This window comes from Thamnophis elegans, chromosome 1, assembly GCF_009769535.1.
Source record: "Thamnophis elegans isolate rThaEle1 chromosome 1, rThaEle1.pri, whole genome shotgun sequence".
NCBI lineage: Eukaryota > Metazoa > Chordata > Lepidosauria > Squamata > Colubridae > Thamnophis > Thamnophis elegans.
The window spans coordinates 46,921,759-46,939,204 of record NC_045541.1 but is presented as its reverse complement, the minus strand read 5'-3'; the positions used below and the strand labels follow the sequence as shown (position 1 = coordinate 46,939,204).

Here is a 17,446-nt window from a genome sequence, read left to right as displayed (position 1 = left end):
AGAATGTTTTTTCTCAACAACGACAATTATAATTTTTCCATCTTAATAAATCCTTCTTAATTTTGTTCTATTCTTCAACATAATTATTAGCTAAAGTTTTCACTTTCTCTCAATATGAAGACCAGTTTTCACAGATAATTCTTTTTGGTATTCCACTTTAATATTCCTTGTCAGTATCTTTGTTTCTCCTTATTAATTTTAAATTTACGCTAAATTCCCTTAGTTTTTTCATTAATTTGTTCTATTTCTCTTAAAAGACTTCTCCAAAACAAAAACTAAATTCTTGGCAAATGCCCTTAGTTTTTTTTAACTTTTTACCTTTCATTTCAGCAATTATTTCATCTTATGCCTTAAAAACTGCAAGAACCAGAATGAATAACAACAGAGAAACTGGACATCCCTTCCTTGATCCTTTCTGGCTTGGTCAATTCCCCATTTTTCTGGACGCTGTTTGGAGAGTCCAAGCATGGGTTAAAATAAGCCAATCTGCCCAGGACTGAATTGAAACTTTTAGCCATGCCTCTGGTGCTGACCAGTCTCCAGTTTTTTTCAATTCAGTCAGCCTAGTGCAGTGTTTTTCAACCTTTTTTGTGCAAAGGCACACTTTTTTCATGAAAAAAATCACGAGGCACACCACCATTAGAAAATGGTGCACCCTGGTCAACACTGAGTAAGGAGCCTCCCTGCCAGGCCACAGTGGAAGGCCAGCTCAGTGGTGTGTGTGTGTGTGTGTGTGTGTGTGTGTGTGTTATTTCAGTCAACCAAGGTTGGGAAGCAAGACTCTGTCCAGCCATCGTTTGCTAATGCGGCCCCAGCTGACCTCTGCTCTTGCCCAGCAGCAGGGGCTGATTCTTGGTCTGGTGAACTGTCTGCTTGTGTGTGTGTGCGTGTGTGCGTGTGTGTGGTGTGCGTAAAAGAAAGCAGCCCTGGGCTTGGGTTCTCAGTGGACCCCCTGAAGAGCCTTTCCTGTGGCTGGCTGTGGAGGTGGGATCCTCACTCCCATGGTCTCAGAGGGCAGGGGCTGGCTGGGAGGGTCTCTTGGCCTCTGTATGCAGGCCCAGCTCAGACCCCTGCCCAGCATCCCCTTCCACCCAAGCTCACATATTAAGTAAAGCAAAACAACCCTCGCACGGAATAAAAGCTTCGAATTTAAGTCCTCCTCACCTTTCTGAACTTCTCCTTTGCTGGATAAAAGTTTTCATTTCTTTTAAAGCAAAGGGTAAAAAAAAAATGTTACTTTTTGGATCCCTCCACACCAGCAAGCTCATCTCACCAGCCACGCGCGCGGAGGATCCACGGGGGGGGGGGAGGAAAGGATGCATCTTTGGAGCGGCCCGGGGAAAGGGAAGCGGGTGGAGATTCAGGTGATGGGGGAGAGGTGTGACTATGTGCCCCCCCTTCCACAGCCCGTTCAAATATCACATCCTACCGGCGAAGGGAGCGTGAGGGGCGGTGCGGCGATGTCCTCCCCAAGGCCGGCCAGGTGCGGCGCTCGCCCCCTCCCCCTCCTTCCCCCTCCCCGACTGGCGCAGGTGAGGTGGGGCGCGCGGACTTGGCCTCCCGCTGAGCCTGGGTGCACGGCCGTTTGGCGCAGCCTGTTCCGGGACGGCGCTGGCACTTTTCTCCCCCGGTGGTGGTGGAGGAGGAGGACATACAAAAAGGGAGGCGGAGCCCGAGTTGGCTTGGTTGGGCTCCGCGCTTTCCTCCTGCGACGGGAATCCCACGGGAAAAGCCTCCTCAAAAACCTCGCCTTTTGCGCCCTTCCTTGGAGCAGCTCTTCGCTCTCCTCCATTGCTCCAGGCGCGGCCGAGGTAGCTGGGGAGAGGCCGGCCGGCCGACTCAGCCTCTGCCCGCCAGCTGGGATGCAATGCCGGCGGATGTTTTTCCCACGTCACACCTTACACTATGTCACGGCACACTAGTGTGCCGCGGCACAGTGGTTGAAAAACACTGGCCTAGTGGACCGCTTCAAGTTTCTCTTCATTCCTTGGTCCAAAGTCCTCTTTTCTGATGAGAGCAACTTTTGCATTTCATTTGGAAACCAAGGCCCCAGACTATGGAGGAAGAATGGAGAGGCCAATCAAGCACTGTAATCCCACGGTCATTGAACCAGTTTTTGGTGCTTTTGGCAAAAGTTGCTCTCATCAGAAAAGAGGACTTTGGACCAAGGAGCAACAGGACTTTGGACTACTGTGCTTCATTAAGACCAGGGTCAACGCAGCTGTCTACCAGGAGATTTTGGAGCACTTCATGCTTCCTTCCGCAGACGAACTTTATGGGGATGCTGACTTCATTTTCCAGCTGCCCACACTGCCAAAAGCACCAAAAACTGGTTCAATGATTATGGGATTACTGTGCTTGATTGGCCAGTCTGACCTGAACCCCATAGAGCAGTGATCCCCAACCCCCGGTCCGCGGACCGGTGCCGTGCCGTGGAGTACCTGGCACCGGGCCGCGCAGCGGTCGGGGGCCATGCAACGGCCGACTCTTCACTCATGCAGCGCCGTTGCCGGAGGGGGGGAGCTGTGCGGAAGCACAGGAGCAAGTGAGGCGAGGAGGAAGAATCCCCCGCTACTACACCACCTCCGCCCCCTCCCCGAGTCAGCCGTCCCCTCAGTGAACGCCTCCGCCTCTTTCTCCTTTCTCGCCTCAGTCAGCTCGCCTGGAAGCGAGGCGAGGAGGGGGCGGACCATGCGCTGGAAGCGGAACGGCTTCCCCGGCGGTCGTTGCTGGCCATTCTCTTCTTTTTCTCGCTGTTCTCCTCGGCTCAGTCATCTCCGAGTTGCCCAGGGAGGGGCGGCGCGCCCGGGACGGAGATGGCGCTTCCCCGCCCGGCCTTGGCTTGTGAGAAGGAACGGCGGGAGAGGTAGAGAGAGAGAGAGAGAGAGAGAACGTTGGGCAGCCGAGGGCGGGGAGGGTCTTTTGAGGGGAGATGGGTGCGCGATTTTGGCGCACGTGCGCCCTCCGCGGGCGTGGGTGGGGGGCTGAGAGGAGTCTAACGGTAGCGCAGGAAAGGGGAGGGTATGAGCGCCGCCTGAGGTGGTGAGGGGTAGTCGCCAGATTCAGGCCGCCGCTGCCGCTATTGCAGCGCACGGTGGAAAAGCGGCAGTCTTGCCCACCCCTTCCCTGCCTCCCGCCCGCTCCAGTTGCCGCAGCCAGGGGTGGGGGCTCGGTGCCTGAAGTCTCTTGCCTCTCTTCCAAAATTTCGCCAACGGGCATCGGTGAAGCGCGCTCTTTCTCTTCCTCACAAAACACATTTCCTTTCCCCCCCACGCGTAGTTATTGGCGATATGGACTCTTGGACTCTTACCCAGCCAGATCAGTATCAAACATTTCCCTGACCTCAGCAGAAGCGAGGTTTTTTCTTCTCCTTTCTCTCCTTAATACTGTATTCTTTTTACATTGCTATCCTCTGGCTTATTTAATTTTGCCCTTCCTCTTTTTATCTTTGACCTTGATTAATTCAGCTGTTTATTCCTTAAAATCTACATACAAAATGGAAGGTGGGATATGATTCAGGTGTTGAATTGGGAAGGTGGATTTAAAACAACGCCCCCCCCACCCCTGCGCGCGCTCAGCGGGCCACGGTAAAATTATCAAAGGCTGACTGGTCCGCGGCGATAAAAAGGTTGGGGACCACTGCCATAGAGAATCTATGGGGCATTGCCAAGAGAAAAATGAGAGATATCAGACCGATCAATGCAGAAGAGCTGGAGGCCATTATTGAAGCATCCTGGCCTTCCATAACACCTCAGCAGTGCCACAGGCTGATAACTTCCATGCCATGGCGCATTGAGGCAGTAATTGCTGCAAAAGGGGCCCAAACCAAGTACTGAGTACATATGCATGCTTATACTTTTCAGAGGTCTGATATTGTTCTATGTACAATCCTTGTTTCATTGATTGCATGTAATATTCTAATTTTCTGAGATGGTGGATTTGGGGTTTCATGAGCTGTAAGCCATAATCATCACAATTATGACAAATCATGGCTTGAACTATCTTGCTTTGCATGTAATGAGTCTTATCCCATATATTAGTTTCACCTATTAAGTTGCATTACTGAAATAAATGAACTTTTGCACGATATTCTAATTTTTTGAGTTTTACCTGTATTTTAAGAATATTAGCTTTTGATTCTGGAGAACTGCTTTCTATGTTCTTGAACAGAGAACCATCATAACTATATCTGACATCTTTGCTTGTATTATTCTATGTAAAGCAACATGCATTGAAAGCAAAGAAGTCTCCAGAATAAGCATCTTATTATAAGAGTGGTAACAACTGCAGCATTTGTTTTGAAGATAAGCTTTGACCCCTGAGATGTAATATGCTGTTGCATGTAAATTTTGATCTCCTCCTTTTGAAAAACCATTTATTTCCTTTTTGAAAAAAACCTTCAACACTATTATTTTGCTGTTTGATTGCAAACCACAGGACTTAAAGGCATAAGAAATTTGAGGACTAAGCTGCAGGTCTCTCTGCATTTAATTGAAGGCTGTGTAGGAAATGTTGACTTTTAGAGAGAATTCTGTAATATCTGTTCCTGCATGTAAAGTTTCAGCCAAGCAGTAATGAATAGCTTGTGTTGAGTATTGCCGTCACCCATCTTGTCACAGTACAATAACACTTAGAAGTGATAGATCTGCCTATCCTCTGTGTTGCTGAACTGATTTACTATTTCTAGTGCCCAATTCTAATCTAATGCTTTCTGCGTAGTCTGGGTTTATAAGACCAGGGCCAGGGTGGGTTTCAGCTGGTACGCACCAGTATGCGCATACTGCTTCGTGAAATTTAGCATGCCTTCCCGTACCTGAGCTTCCAGAGGCCCCAAACCAGAACGCTCCCTCCCCTGGCCTGCACCTCCCCCCATTCTCTCACTTCCCACACCTAGCTGCCGCTCATTCACTTGCCCCCCCCCCGGTGCGCCGATCCACTTCCTTTGCCAGAGCGGAGGATTGGGAGAAGCCCATGTGGCACATGCTCCCTTCTCTTTGACAGCCACCTGGTTTCCAATGGGGGTGGGGAAAAATCAATGCATTTTCCTCCCTCTGCATGGATTCCCCCCCATTGGAAATGAGGCTGCTATCAAAGAGAAGGGAGCAACGTGCCAGGTGGGCTTGTCCAACAGCCGAAGAAGGAACAGGAGGCAAGGATTTGGCTGTTGTGAGAAGCCCACATGGCATGCGCTCCCTTGTCTTTGACAGCTGCCTGGTTTCCAATGGGGGTGGGGAAGAAATCCATGTGTTTTCCCTCCCTCTGCATGGATCCCCCCCCATTGGAAACGAGGTGGCTGTCAAAGAGAAGGGAGCAGTGCGCGCCAAGTGGGCTTGTCCAACAGCCAAATCTTTGCCTCCTGTTCCTTCTTCGGCTGTTGGACAAGCGAGAGGGGGGGAGAGAGAGAGAAAGAGAGAAAGTAAGAGAAATGAAGGAAGAAGAAGTGGGAAAGATACACAGAAGGAAGGAAGGAAAGAAGGAATGGAGGTAGGAAGGGAGAATGAGAGAAAAGAGAGAGACAAACAGAGAAAGAGTGAGTTTCACCACATTTTCCAATTGCCCATGCCCACTTAGTCACACGACTGCCAAGCCACACCCACCTGGTCACATGACTGCCGAGCCACTTCCACAAAACAAGCCACACCTACAGAATAGGTTCTAAAAAAATTTGAAACCCACCACTAGACCAGGGTAGGGCATTGTGGGATGTAGCACCAAATGCATAGCAAACATCTGATCTCTTTTTTAATTATTATGTTTTATTATTCAGCACAGAGCAGAGAAAATTTATTTTAAAACAATAACACAATAGCTAATTTTTCTGGAACCTTTAAGTCGGGGTCCCCAACCGCTGGTCCATGGACCAGCACCAGTCTGCAAATGCCAGAAATTGGACCACGCAAGCAAGCAAAGCGCCATCCATACACGCAGGATCCAGGCAGCGCACAATACCATAGCTTGTGCGTGACGCATCTGGCTCCCACCAGTTTGACACTCCTGCTTTAGATGATAATTATATTGCTCTGGAACATTTAAAATCACTATAGGTAGTCCTCTATTACGACTAACGTTTCTGTTGCAAAGCAAGACAATTCCCCCAATTTTATCACCTTTCTTGCCAGAGTTGCTAAGTGAATCACTGCAGCTGTTAAGTTAGTAGCAAGGTTGTTAAGTGAATCTGGATTCCCCATTGAGGTTGCTTGTCAGAAGGTTGCAAAATGTAATCACATGACCCCACTACACTGCACAATCATAATATGATTCAGTACCCAAGCGTTTAATTTTTGATCATGTGGCCAAGATCAAATGGTCATAAGTGAGCAATGTGCATAAATGTGCAAAATGGTCATAAGTCTTTTTCCCCAGTGCCGTTGTAATTTTGAACAGTCACTAAATGAATTGTTATAAGTTACGGACTATCTGTACCATATACATAATTAGATTATTATTTAAATAATAAGCAGTTAAACATTCCAAGCCATTTTCAGGAGCATTTTAGTTGCTGTGCAAAATCACAGGGAGCTTCCAAATCCTAACAGTGAAGGTAGCACTTGTCCAGGTCAAACTGCCCATTCTATACCAACTTTACATCAGTTATGTAACACTATTGCTAGATAATGTGAGATCCATCCTATTTAAGGATACAAAATTGGGGAAAAAAACATTATTCACTTGCTGTCCATGCAATTTAATTATATAGTACTTTGGAGACACTAGAACACATTGTCCTTTGAGCAAGAGATTACTAGTGGGTCTTATTTAGCTGTTCCTTTAATGATATCAGTTTTCCCAAGCACTTCATTATATAATGAAGTAAGGTATGAGACAGCATACTTTGATGTAACTCATTATGCTTCTTTCAAATAATAAATTGATGAAGATTTCCTAATCTGTATGCTATTTGATTTCTATGTTTTTAGTACTCTGTATTTCATTTTTGTACTTCCTAAATTCTTACAACAGTAAACTTATTACTTGAGGATTTTATGTGTTTGATCCTATGTTGTTTATTTCATCAGATTCACAATGCATCATAATTGGAAACGCTCATATACAGTTATAAGTAGTGAAATTGGTGTTGCTGAATTGTGGAAAAGTACAGTTTATGGTGATGATTACATTACTAACAATGGCCATTTCCAAAAAAACCAGAGATATTTGACATCCTGACCATAATAAGCTACCATAACAAATAAACATAGCATAAAAAATTTTTTATTTAACTCAGCAAACTTACATCACTTCAAAGCTTATTTGACTACATTACACCTTTAATGAATTATAGTTAAGAGATTCAGTTATATTATTCAATTATTTGATGGTTGATTTTTCTATGTCAGATTGGTGTAGAACTTTGTCTACTTGTTTTATGTAGCATGCATTAAATAATTGATGAGAGATAATATATTTTCTGTTGAAAAATACAATAGGTGTATAACCTTTTAGGAGTCCCTGCAGATTTTACTTCACTAACCGTTGCTGACTATAGGGGTGGTGCTTTAAAATAGGTTTTAATTTTAATTTAATTGTTCATAAGTAGCTCAGCAGAGTATGAAGATCAGTTTGGTGCATCAGATTAGAAACCAAATTCTAACCCCACTTTGGGCACAAAGCCAGCTGGTGACCTTGGGCCAGTTACTTTGTCTTATCCCTAGGAAGGAGACAATGGCAAACTACTTCTGAAAAATCTCAGGAACTTTTAGGTAGTGTCCAAGAAAAAAAAAGTAGATTATATAAGTAAAATAAAAGCAGCCATAATTTTTTGACATGCTATAGGTTATCAAAGTTTAAAACAAGGGTCATCTAGAGTAAAATGTCCATCTTATAATACCATGTTTCCCCGAAAATAAGACAGGGTCTTACTTTCTTTTGACCCCCAAAATAAGCACTTGGCCTTATTTTCGGGGAGCTCCTAATATTTTTGAGGTGCAGGAGGCGGCGAGTGTGGTCACTTCATGGTTGCTGTTGTGTTGCAATATTTTCGGGGAGGACTTATTTTGGAGGGAGGGCTTATATTAGTGCATGTGCTCAAAATCCCAATTGGGCTTATTATCCGGGGAAGTCTTATTTTTGGAAAAACAGGGTAATATAAACATCCTTATATTAATAAATAAAAGATATAGGACAACTTCACAGGGACCTAAGAAAAAGAAGCATTCTTAGTGCTTTTCTAAACTTAAAGAGATCTGATTTCAAATATAATTATAGTGGGAGTTAATTCCAAAAATGAGGCCTGTCAGCAGTGACTCTCAAAGCTTTGTAGCACATTACATATTAAATGTTTTTGCTATCTTAATCCAGGGAGACCTTGGCGTTTTCTGAGCTTAGTTGTTTGTTTCCAGACATTTCATTATCTGATGGAGTAACATGATATGACCTGTGTGGTGTGGTGTGATATTATATACATACATACATATATACATAAATACATACATACATACATACATACATACATACATCCTATGGATTCAGAATCCAATGGATTCTGATAGAAGCAGAAAATTAATGGACTATTTCCCTGTTCTGCACCATATGATCATAATATATGTTATTGTATAATTTTTTTAACTAAAGAGGAAATCTGTGGGAAATTATTAAAAGCTAAGGCACATCAGGGGTGTGATCATGATAAATTTCTTGTCGAGCCTTTAGAAAGACATGCATTTCATATATGTGAGTGAAACCACATTGTGGGATATATTGTAAAGTAGAAGACAAATGTTTGGCAAATTTTAATATCTAAATCATGCCAAGTTTGGAGACCCCTGATCTAAATCAAAGCACAGCTAATGCTGAACAGCTTGTTATTGTAGTTTTTGAATGAAATGTATTGCGCCTTTAAATTCGCATTTCATTTTGGTTTTAAAGATTGAAAATATTGCTGCTCCACCAACCTGTACCACTAACAGCATAAAAATAAAGAAAATTTAATAATTTAAACATTGTGGAAAGTGAGGCATATGCTGATTGAAATGCCTTTATATTGTCATCCTAGTTTTGATTTTAAAAGCAAATCACTCAATTAACTTTGATTAACTGCAAATTTAAACCACACTAAGAATGATAAAAAAATAGCTTGCAGCTCCATTTGTAGTCTGAAATCATGCTACAGTGCAGCCATACAAATAATTATAATATAAAATAGATGCCGAAGAACCTAGTAAATTCTGTTGAATAAGAAATGAAGTCTAAATGCTCACCAAATTTAAACACCACTTTATAGACCTTGCCATAAACATGGTGGTGGTATTAAGAGTAAATAACAAGCAGTTTGGGAGCTGAGCAATTATGACAATAAGATTTAAGAAGACAAGAATGATCAAAATCGTAGAATAATACAAAGGATGCAAAAATTGCCTATTAATGAATGGGTGCATTAATGTCTTTGTTAGATACAATGCAGTGTTTAATTGTAAGAAAGCTCTAAGTTGGAGCACTTTTTCAGAATTTTATTTAAGAGTGATTATGATGGTCTCCTGCTGATCATCCAGATGAAACTCTCTGGTCTTTTGTTGCTAATCTGATTAGAGACTTAAATTAAGAATCAGTTTAAAGTGGTTCCTCACGTTATATAACCGGCAATAAAAATGTCATTTCTATTCTGAGCTAACTTTCCAAATATATCATGAGCCAAAACTAAAAAACACTCAGTGCAATTTACCCAAAGGCAAGCTTTTTTTCAACAGGAAAAGATATAAATGCACTGACCCTCCTACCTTTATCCCAATTGTCTTTTTCCAGCTGTTCTATTGGATATTCTGCAGATCACTTCTATACTTCAGGTAGATTATGTAAGAGGAGTTTCAGTCACCTTTTGTTTTTTTGTTTAAAAAAAAAGACATTTGTAATGTTTGTTTATAAAAGACTTCTCCACCCTGTGGTCTTCAACTTTGCGTACTGTAGACTCAGGCATGGCCAGATTAAGGAATTTTTTGAGCTGAGGCCCACACATTTGAAGGGGTCCCAAATCAGATAAAACTCTTAGAAAAATATCGATAGCATCTTTTACTTCTTGGATAGGGAATCTTTGACCCAGCTGATCTTGCTGAACTATAACCTCCCTCCGGCATCCTTCACAATTGCACATGTGAGTCCTGAGAGAAATGTTTCAGAAATATCTTAAAAGAAGAAAGCTTTTTTAAAAGTTACAGCTGTATTCCAGAGAAATTTCAGGGACTTTGCTAGGGAGTTACAATTTTTTTCAGTGTGTAATGGGGGTCAGAGGAGCTACTGCTGCAGTACTAATCGCTTTGATCTGACCCTATAGTATTTTCATTACTATATATTTGGGCACTGGCGATTGTCACCTGTTTTGCTTTGTAATTTCTTGGGTGAACTGACTCTGGGACTTTAGTGACAGTATGGTTGGATATGTATGCCCCACCCAGTCTGGGGTTTGGGTCTAATGAGCAAAATGTAAGATTATTAATCCCCATGCTCTGAATTATAGCTTTGCAAATTCTTTTCAGTATATTCTATATTCTGGGCAATGTTTTCTGTTTTGTAGTTTGCGCCTCTTTAAGTTAAGCTTTTGCAACCCTACAGCTAAATAGTTGCAACCTAATATGACTGCTCTACCTAAAATCCTCACTACTACTCCACATTAACTTGAATCACATCCAGATGTTAAAATTCAAATGGAAATAAAACTGATTTAGCTTTACTTGTTATGGAGATGTTTTAACCTTGATGAGGGAGAGCACCTGAGAAGGGTATAGCCTCTCACTTAGCTACTTTATCTGGGAATATTTCTTCAAACAGCAGCCAAACCAGTTTATATTTAGTGTAGGGGTCATCTAATGTGAAATGGTCTTTTATTATCCTGGACTTAAAGGACAGTCATTAAAGTTGTATCATCTACCAAAAGCAGGGCATTTTTTACTTTAAAAGTCAGGACGGTTATGAACACAATAGGACAAGTGCTTTGTGATGGATTCCATTTTGTAGGGCTCAGCGGTATAAGAAAATGCATTTAGCAGAAAATTGGAGACAAATCAAAATGCATAGTGCAGCATAATGCATATTGTCTATACGTTAGATGATTGTTCAATACAATTCCCAAAAATGAGATGGGTTTTTTCTTATTGTAAGTGAAAATTATTAGTTGAAGATACTATATTTTATTTCATTTCGTGTTTAGATGTCTGAGTCCCAAATGACCTGATGTCTTACAACTAAAAACCAATTCATTAAAAGAAAAATATTTCAAACCAGGAGGTTCAAAAGTTGAAAAAGCAAAATTTTAAAAAAATCAAACCAAAATACAACAAAACCGTAAGGAGGCTCCATATTTGCCCTGTTCTTGAGGCCTAGAGAAAATTGGGTTTCCCCCAATTTTTTTCTAAGCTCCAGGTCTTCAACAATTTTCTAGTAACATGAGGAATATGGATACTCCACACAACGGAAGGCAGACAGCAAGAGATAGACTGCCCCTCAGATAACTAGGGCCTACTTCATGAAGGGGATTAAAGGCAATGACTATCATCTGAAATTGTATTTAGAAGTCAACAGGCAGCCTCCGCAGCTTTTCTCCATTGTGCTGGGCAGAGAAGCCAAGCTATGGGTTCCTCTGCTCTTCTGATCCTAGACTGAGTCAATCAGATCTTTGGTCACGCTTCCTCAGGCTGCACATGTCCCATTTTTTGACTCAGCCTTCGATGGAAAGATACACAGAAGAGGTGCTGGAGAAGATTTTAAAGACAAAAAGCATAAAAAAACAATCTTCAAAAAAAGGTTTCTCTTAGCCATACCTATTAGTGATGATCTGTTTATCACAGCAGAGAGGGTTTTGTTTTTGTTTTTGGCTTGGACAGCAGTGGAAATTGGGGATCTTCTGCAACCCAGAAATTGACTTATAGGTTCACCTAGAGATTCACTGGACAGCCATATGAATTCATTTAAATAAACAAATAATATACCCAAATGACTCCTTCACAGACCATTGCAGCTATTTTCATTTATGATATGAATGTATAATTTTCCTGAAATGTAGGTATATTATATATTTTTGTAATTATATTTCACACTTCAGGAAGTGTACATTCAGTCTATAAAGTGAAGCTTAGAAAAAAATTGCGTAAATTGGGGGAAACCCAAGATTCATTCCGAACTTATATTTAGAGAAGTATCAATGAGATTTTTAAATATTATTAAAACTGAAATTTAAGAAAGAATATTAAGGAAAAATTCTTGTATTATAATTGTTTTTCCTTTTGAAAGGTTTGCTGAAAACCTTTTTTTGATATGCCATTGTTCTTAACAAAACTTCAGATTTTTACAATGAAACTGAAATTAAATTGAATGCTTTGCAGTCATATCCTTCTAAAAATATGCCACTGTGTTCCTATCATGTGAAAACGCTCTGTGCAAATGAAAACATTAAATTGATTTCAAGTTCTTGAAAGATAGATTCTACAATTAGTGATACACATCTTTTGATGCCATTCCAAATGCGGTCTTGACTCTTGATATTCTTATGTCATAAAATAGGGAGTTGCAACAACTGCCAATTCACTGAGGAAATATATTGTGCTACTCAGAGGTGGGGAGTGAGTTAAATAAACAAATATAAAGCCAGCTGGGAAGGAAAGGATTTTATTTCTTTAAATCACCATGCGCTTCTTTTCTCTTTCAGCAGCAGGATGGAATTGAATGGAGAAAGCATGCTGACTAACAAGCCAGAATTTGTAACTTCAAAATCGTGATTTGTGTAGCCTGCACTGGGAGTTTGAGCTGCAGAATCTTTCCAAGGGGCTCCAGAAGTGTTTAAACAGCCATGGCACTCTTCACTCCATGGAAATTGTCCTCTCAAAAACTTGGCTTCTTTCTGGTGACTTTTGGCTTTATTTGGGGAATGATGCTCCTGCATTTTACTATTCAACAGAAGACTCAGCATGAAAGCAGTTCAGTGCTTCGTGAACAAATACTGGATCTCAGTAAAAGATACATAAAAGCATTAGCAGAAGAAAATAGAAATATAGTGGATGGACCTTATGTTGGGACAATGACTGCATATGGTGAGTAGGTTTGCGTAGATTCCTACACTGAACCTGCAATATTTCATGCCTTATTCAGTATCTGGCTAGTCAACTCATCAGCCTATATAGCTGGGGTTTAGATCTTCCTTCTTTCTCAAAAATAAAAAAAATATTTCCTTTTAAAACTTATTTCCAGAGGATTTATAAAGTTATTTACAAAGGATTTTAAAAAGCATGGTGGACCAGTGGTTAGAATGCAGTACTGCAAGCTAATTCATTGCTCACGTCAGCAGTTCAATTCTCACCAGCTCAAGGTTGACTCAGCCTTCCATCATTTCGAGGTCGGTAAAATGATGGCCCAGATTGTTGGGGGAAATATGCTGACACTGTAAACCACTTAGAGAGGGCTATAAATCACTGTGAAGCAGCATATAAATCTAAATGCTAGTGCTATTGCTAAACCAACTAGACACATAAAAAGTTGGTCTAGAGTATCCAGGAACACCAATCTCTTCTGATTTAAGTTTATTTATATTATAACTTAATGAAGTATTGCCATGAGCATATGTATATGTTAATAATGGCTTGTATATCAATAGCATGTGTAGAACCCTAGACACAATCCCCAATTTTAATAAAGTGGGATTAAAACCAGCATCTGCCTCCTGAAACAATCGTGTCAATTGATTCTGGTAGAATAATGTGGTCCTAGAAATTGACTTAGATCTGAATACCTATTAAAAGCAAGCCCACAATACAAATGGGATACATTCCTGGCAATGTATGTCAGCTTATAAGTGGGGGCACTGCGTTTTAAAACAACTTGAGCTACCTGATGGTCTTTAAAGGCTGTCCTGTGGAGAGCAGTATTCCAGCTGGACGGTGATGAAGACATAAATTATACTATGGCTAAGTCCTGGTTGCAGATACCTCTGGAACTGGCACATGAGCAAGGGTTGTGTAAAAGCCCAGATGGCCACTATGTTTATCATCTGCCTAATAAAATGAGCTTTCAAAAAGATTCAAGTTGAGGTCTCCTACTTCAGGCCTTAATGCTACAATGCATTAAAATAATTAAAATAATAATTTTAATATAAAATTAAAAACTTTATATAGTAAAAACAATAGGGTTAGAGATTTCCCAAAATTCTGTGAGGTCATTTACAATTGTCATTATAACTAAAACCATTTTACCTAAAATTTCCAAGAAGCAATATCCAACCTTTCATATTTGGTACAAGGGCAGCTTCCCTCTTGTTTTGTAAGCAGGCTTTCAGAATTTAAAGAAATAATGGCATCCAATCTCCCAAAATGTAAAGAGATAAATCAGGATGGTATCCCATCTCCCAGACAAAGGAAAAATGTGTTTCAACCATTGGTTTCTACCCATCTCTCTTGTTCTGAAGAAAAAAAATAGAATAGCTGCAACCAGAGCAAATATGGCAGATTCCTAGGAATTCTAAATGTTAAAGTTGCCCCTCAAGCAAACAAGAATTCTACTCTTTCTGGATGAAGCATTGGTTTTCTTCCTTTGGATTATGGATGTTTACAGCAGCCTGAATAGCGCATTCGCATCATTGTAGCTCATAGCAGCTGTTTATATTTATAATGTATACACAAGATTTCCCTAAGTTTGATTTTAGACTTTTGAAATTAAGGAAAATTGTGTGTTGCAGTAATTATATCTCTTTGTTCAGGGATGAATTTCAGTATGGAATTAAAAGCGGGGGGAGGGGAACAGTACAAGCTAGTAAATGCTCAAGATTTAGACGGTAACCAACTTACTTTTAGAGAATTATCAGTAAGAAAGAGCAAGACAAGACAAATTTGCCTCCAGTTCCTTAAATGTTGGTTTAAGTGGTTGTCCATAACAGGAAAGAAGAATCTTGCAGACTCTTGTGGTTATGATATTTCATTTGTTTGCTATTTTTATAAATAAATTTCAAAGTTTGGGAGACTTATATTTAAAAGCTGGCAGTGAGCAGTATGAGCTCAGCCTTTCCACTACATTAAAAAAAGGTTAAGATTTAATTTTGGCCAGAGAACTGCTGCTTTTAAAAAAAAATCTTCCCTTTCCCAACCATATTGTGTAATAGCAGATACATGATTAAATATGGTGCTAGGACAGCAGCTAAAAATACATCACATAAACGGCAGGAAACATTATCTGTTTAACTTCTTCCCCAATTGCTTTTAGTTACCTGCTTATTTAGTGAATGTAAAAACAAATAAATGTGATACAACAGTAGTATACATTACATGTTTATACTATACTGACCTTCCCTAATTACAGATAGTCCTGAACTTACAAACAGTCATTTAGTGACCGTTCAAAATTACGACACTGAAAAAAAGCAACTTGCAACCATTCATCACACTTGCAACTGTTGCAACATCCCCATAGTCACATGATCAAAATTTGGATGTTGGCAGCTGGCTCATATTTATGACACTTGCAGTGTCTTGGGGTCATATGATCACCTTTTTTGTGACCTTCTGATAAGCAAAGTCAATGGGGAAGCCAAATCCACTTAACAACCATGTTACTAACCTAACCCTTGCAATGATTCACCTAATAACCGTAGCAAGAAAGGTTGTAAAATGTAGCAATTGTAACTTTATAACTGTCTTGTTTAGCAATGAAGATTTTGGGCTCAATTATGGTCATGAATCAAGTATTACCTGTGTATTCGAAAACCTTGGTTAAGACAATACGGTCTTTTAAGTAAGAATGACATTTAAGAGAAGGCTAATACGCAGTATATATTTCCTGGGGAAAGCCCCTCTTTCAAATACGGGGTTTGACATCATAAACACATATTTTGATTATAATCTTTTAGATACACTGGTCTCAGACTGTTCATAGTTTTATCAGTAAAATTCAGCACCTACACTTCGGTTTCATACCAGTTGAAAGATAATTATTGATCCAAACTAAGATTATGTCTTCTGCAAAGCACACGTCTGCTAAAAATCATGACCTGGATGACTAAGAATCTCCATAGATACCAGCTAACATTTTAGGTCAGGGGGTTTCCACCTTCACAAGGTCCCTATATGGATTTTAACTCTCAGAATTCTCCATAGTGATCATTCTGGCTGTGGAATTCTGGGAGTTGAAGTTCACAATGTGGGAAAATTTCTTGATTGGGTAATGGTCACATTTTGCTCTGCCTGACTTCTCTGAATGCTTTTCTGAATGGGTTTCTATAAGGATATCTTATGTTTGTATCATTCATTCATCCATTCATTCACATGCTGCCCATTGCTCATTGTCAAGTGACTGGGTAGCTATATCTGCTTTTTTTCAGGAAGTGACATAGGTAGCCTATCTGATGTTGGCATCAATATTACGTTTTAGTTTGTTAATCTATAAACAGTCCCACTCTAACCAGAGGCAGGGCAGAATTTTTACCATCTCTTTGAAATTTGTTGAATTGGAGGACTTCCAATTTACTGTATGTTCTGCTCTAAATCTCAGGTGATATTTCCCCATTGTTTCATGCAGAGCCTAAACATTTATAGGAGTAATCTCCCCAAATAAATAAAAGATGAAACAATTCTTTTTTCCTGAATGTTAGGACACGTTGCCTCCCATAAAGATGCCAGTGTTAACCAAATATGTCAAGAAGCTTTTAGAATGAATAGGAATGTACTGTACTCATTTTGTCCAGTTCCTGTAAAAGTTATTTTACCAAAATTGGTGTAACATCAAAACATTTCTGCTATTTTAAAGACATATTTGGTATGGTATGTTTGCCATCTTGAGTTACACCTGAAATTAAGGGTGGGATTAAAATATAAAAAATATTAAAACATTTCTGCTGTTCTAAAGACCTACTTAATACAGCATTTAGAATCTGTAAAGAACTGCAGAGATGACCTTAGAGAAATTATAGGATAATTGTTAGTAGACATCAGTGTAACTCAAGAAAAAAAGTATAAGAACGAAATATAAGATCATTCTGCTTTATTCTTAGTTAAGCCTTAAAATTTTTACGACCAGAGTTGAGCTCAAACTTTATGTTGTTAAGCAAAACAGTTTCTGAGTGAGTTTTGCCCTGTAGTACAATCTTTTGCCATCATTATTAAGTGAGTCACTGCAGTTGTTAAGTTAGCAACATGGTTGTTAAGTGAATCTGGCTTCTCCCTTGACTTTGCTTGTCAGAAGGTGGCAAAAAATGATCACATGACCCTGCAACACTGTAACCATCATAAATATGTACCAGTGCCAAGCACCTGAATACACAATGTCATCATGGGAATACTTCAACGGTCATAAGCATAAAAAATGGTCATAAGACTTTTTTTTTAGTCCCCTTGTAACTTCAAATGGTGACTAAACAAATAGTTGTAAGTCAAGGCTACCTGTTCTATGGGTTATTTCAATAAAGTAGAATTCTGGAATTCTAATATCTCTATTACCTGACCTGGCCTATGTCAAAGGGCTGGCAGACTCCAACCAGATGCCA

General features: G+C 40.2%; 1 protein-coding gene across 4 annotated transcripts in view; it reads left to right on the top strand.

Moving 5' to 3' along the window:
* Positions 1-17,446, top strand: part of MGAT5 (alpha-1,6-mannosylglycoprotein 6-beta-N-acetylglucosaminyltransferase) — a 142,112-nt gene that overhangs the window by 51,540 nt on the left and 73,126 nt on the right. For all 4 annotated transcript variants that reach the window (XM_032223117.1, XM_032223124.1, XM_032223100.1 and 1 more), the window contains one exon: positions 12,632-13,013. In XM_032223117.1, the coding sequence (XP_032079008.1) occupies positions 12,773-13,013 (241 nt within the window). In that variant the 5' untranslated portion in view covers positions 12,632-12,772. The remainder of the gene's footprint in view (positions 1-12,631; positions 13,014-17,446) is intronic.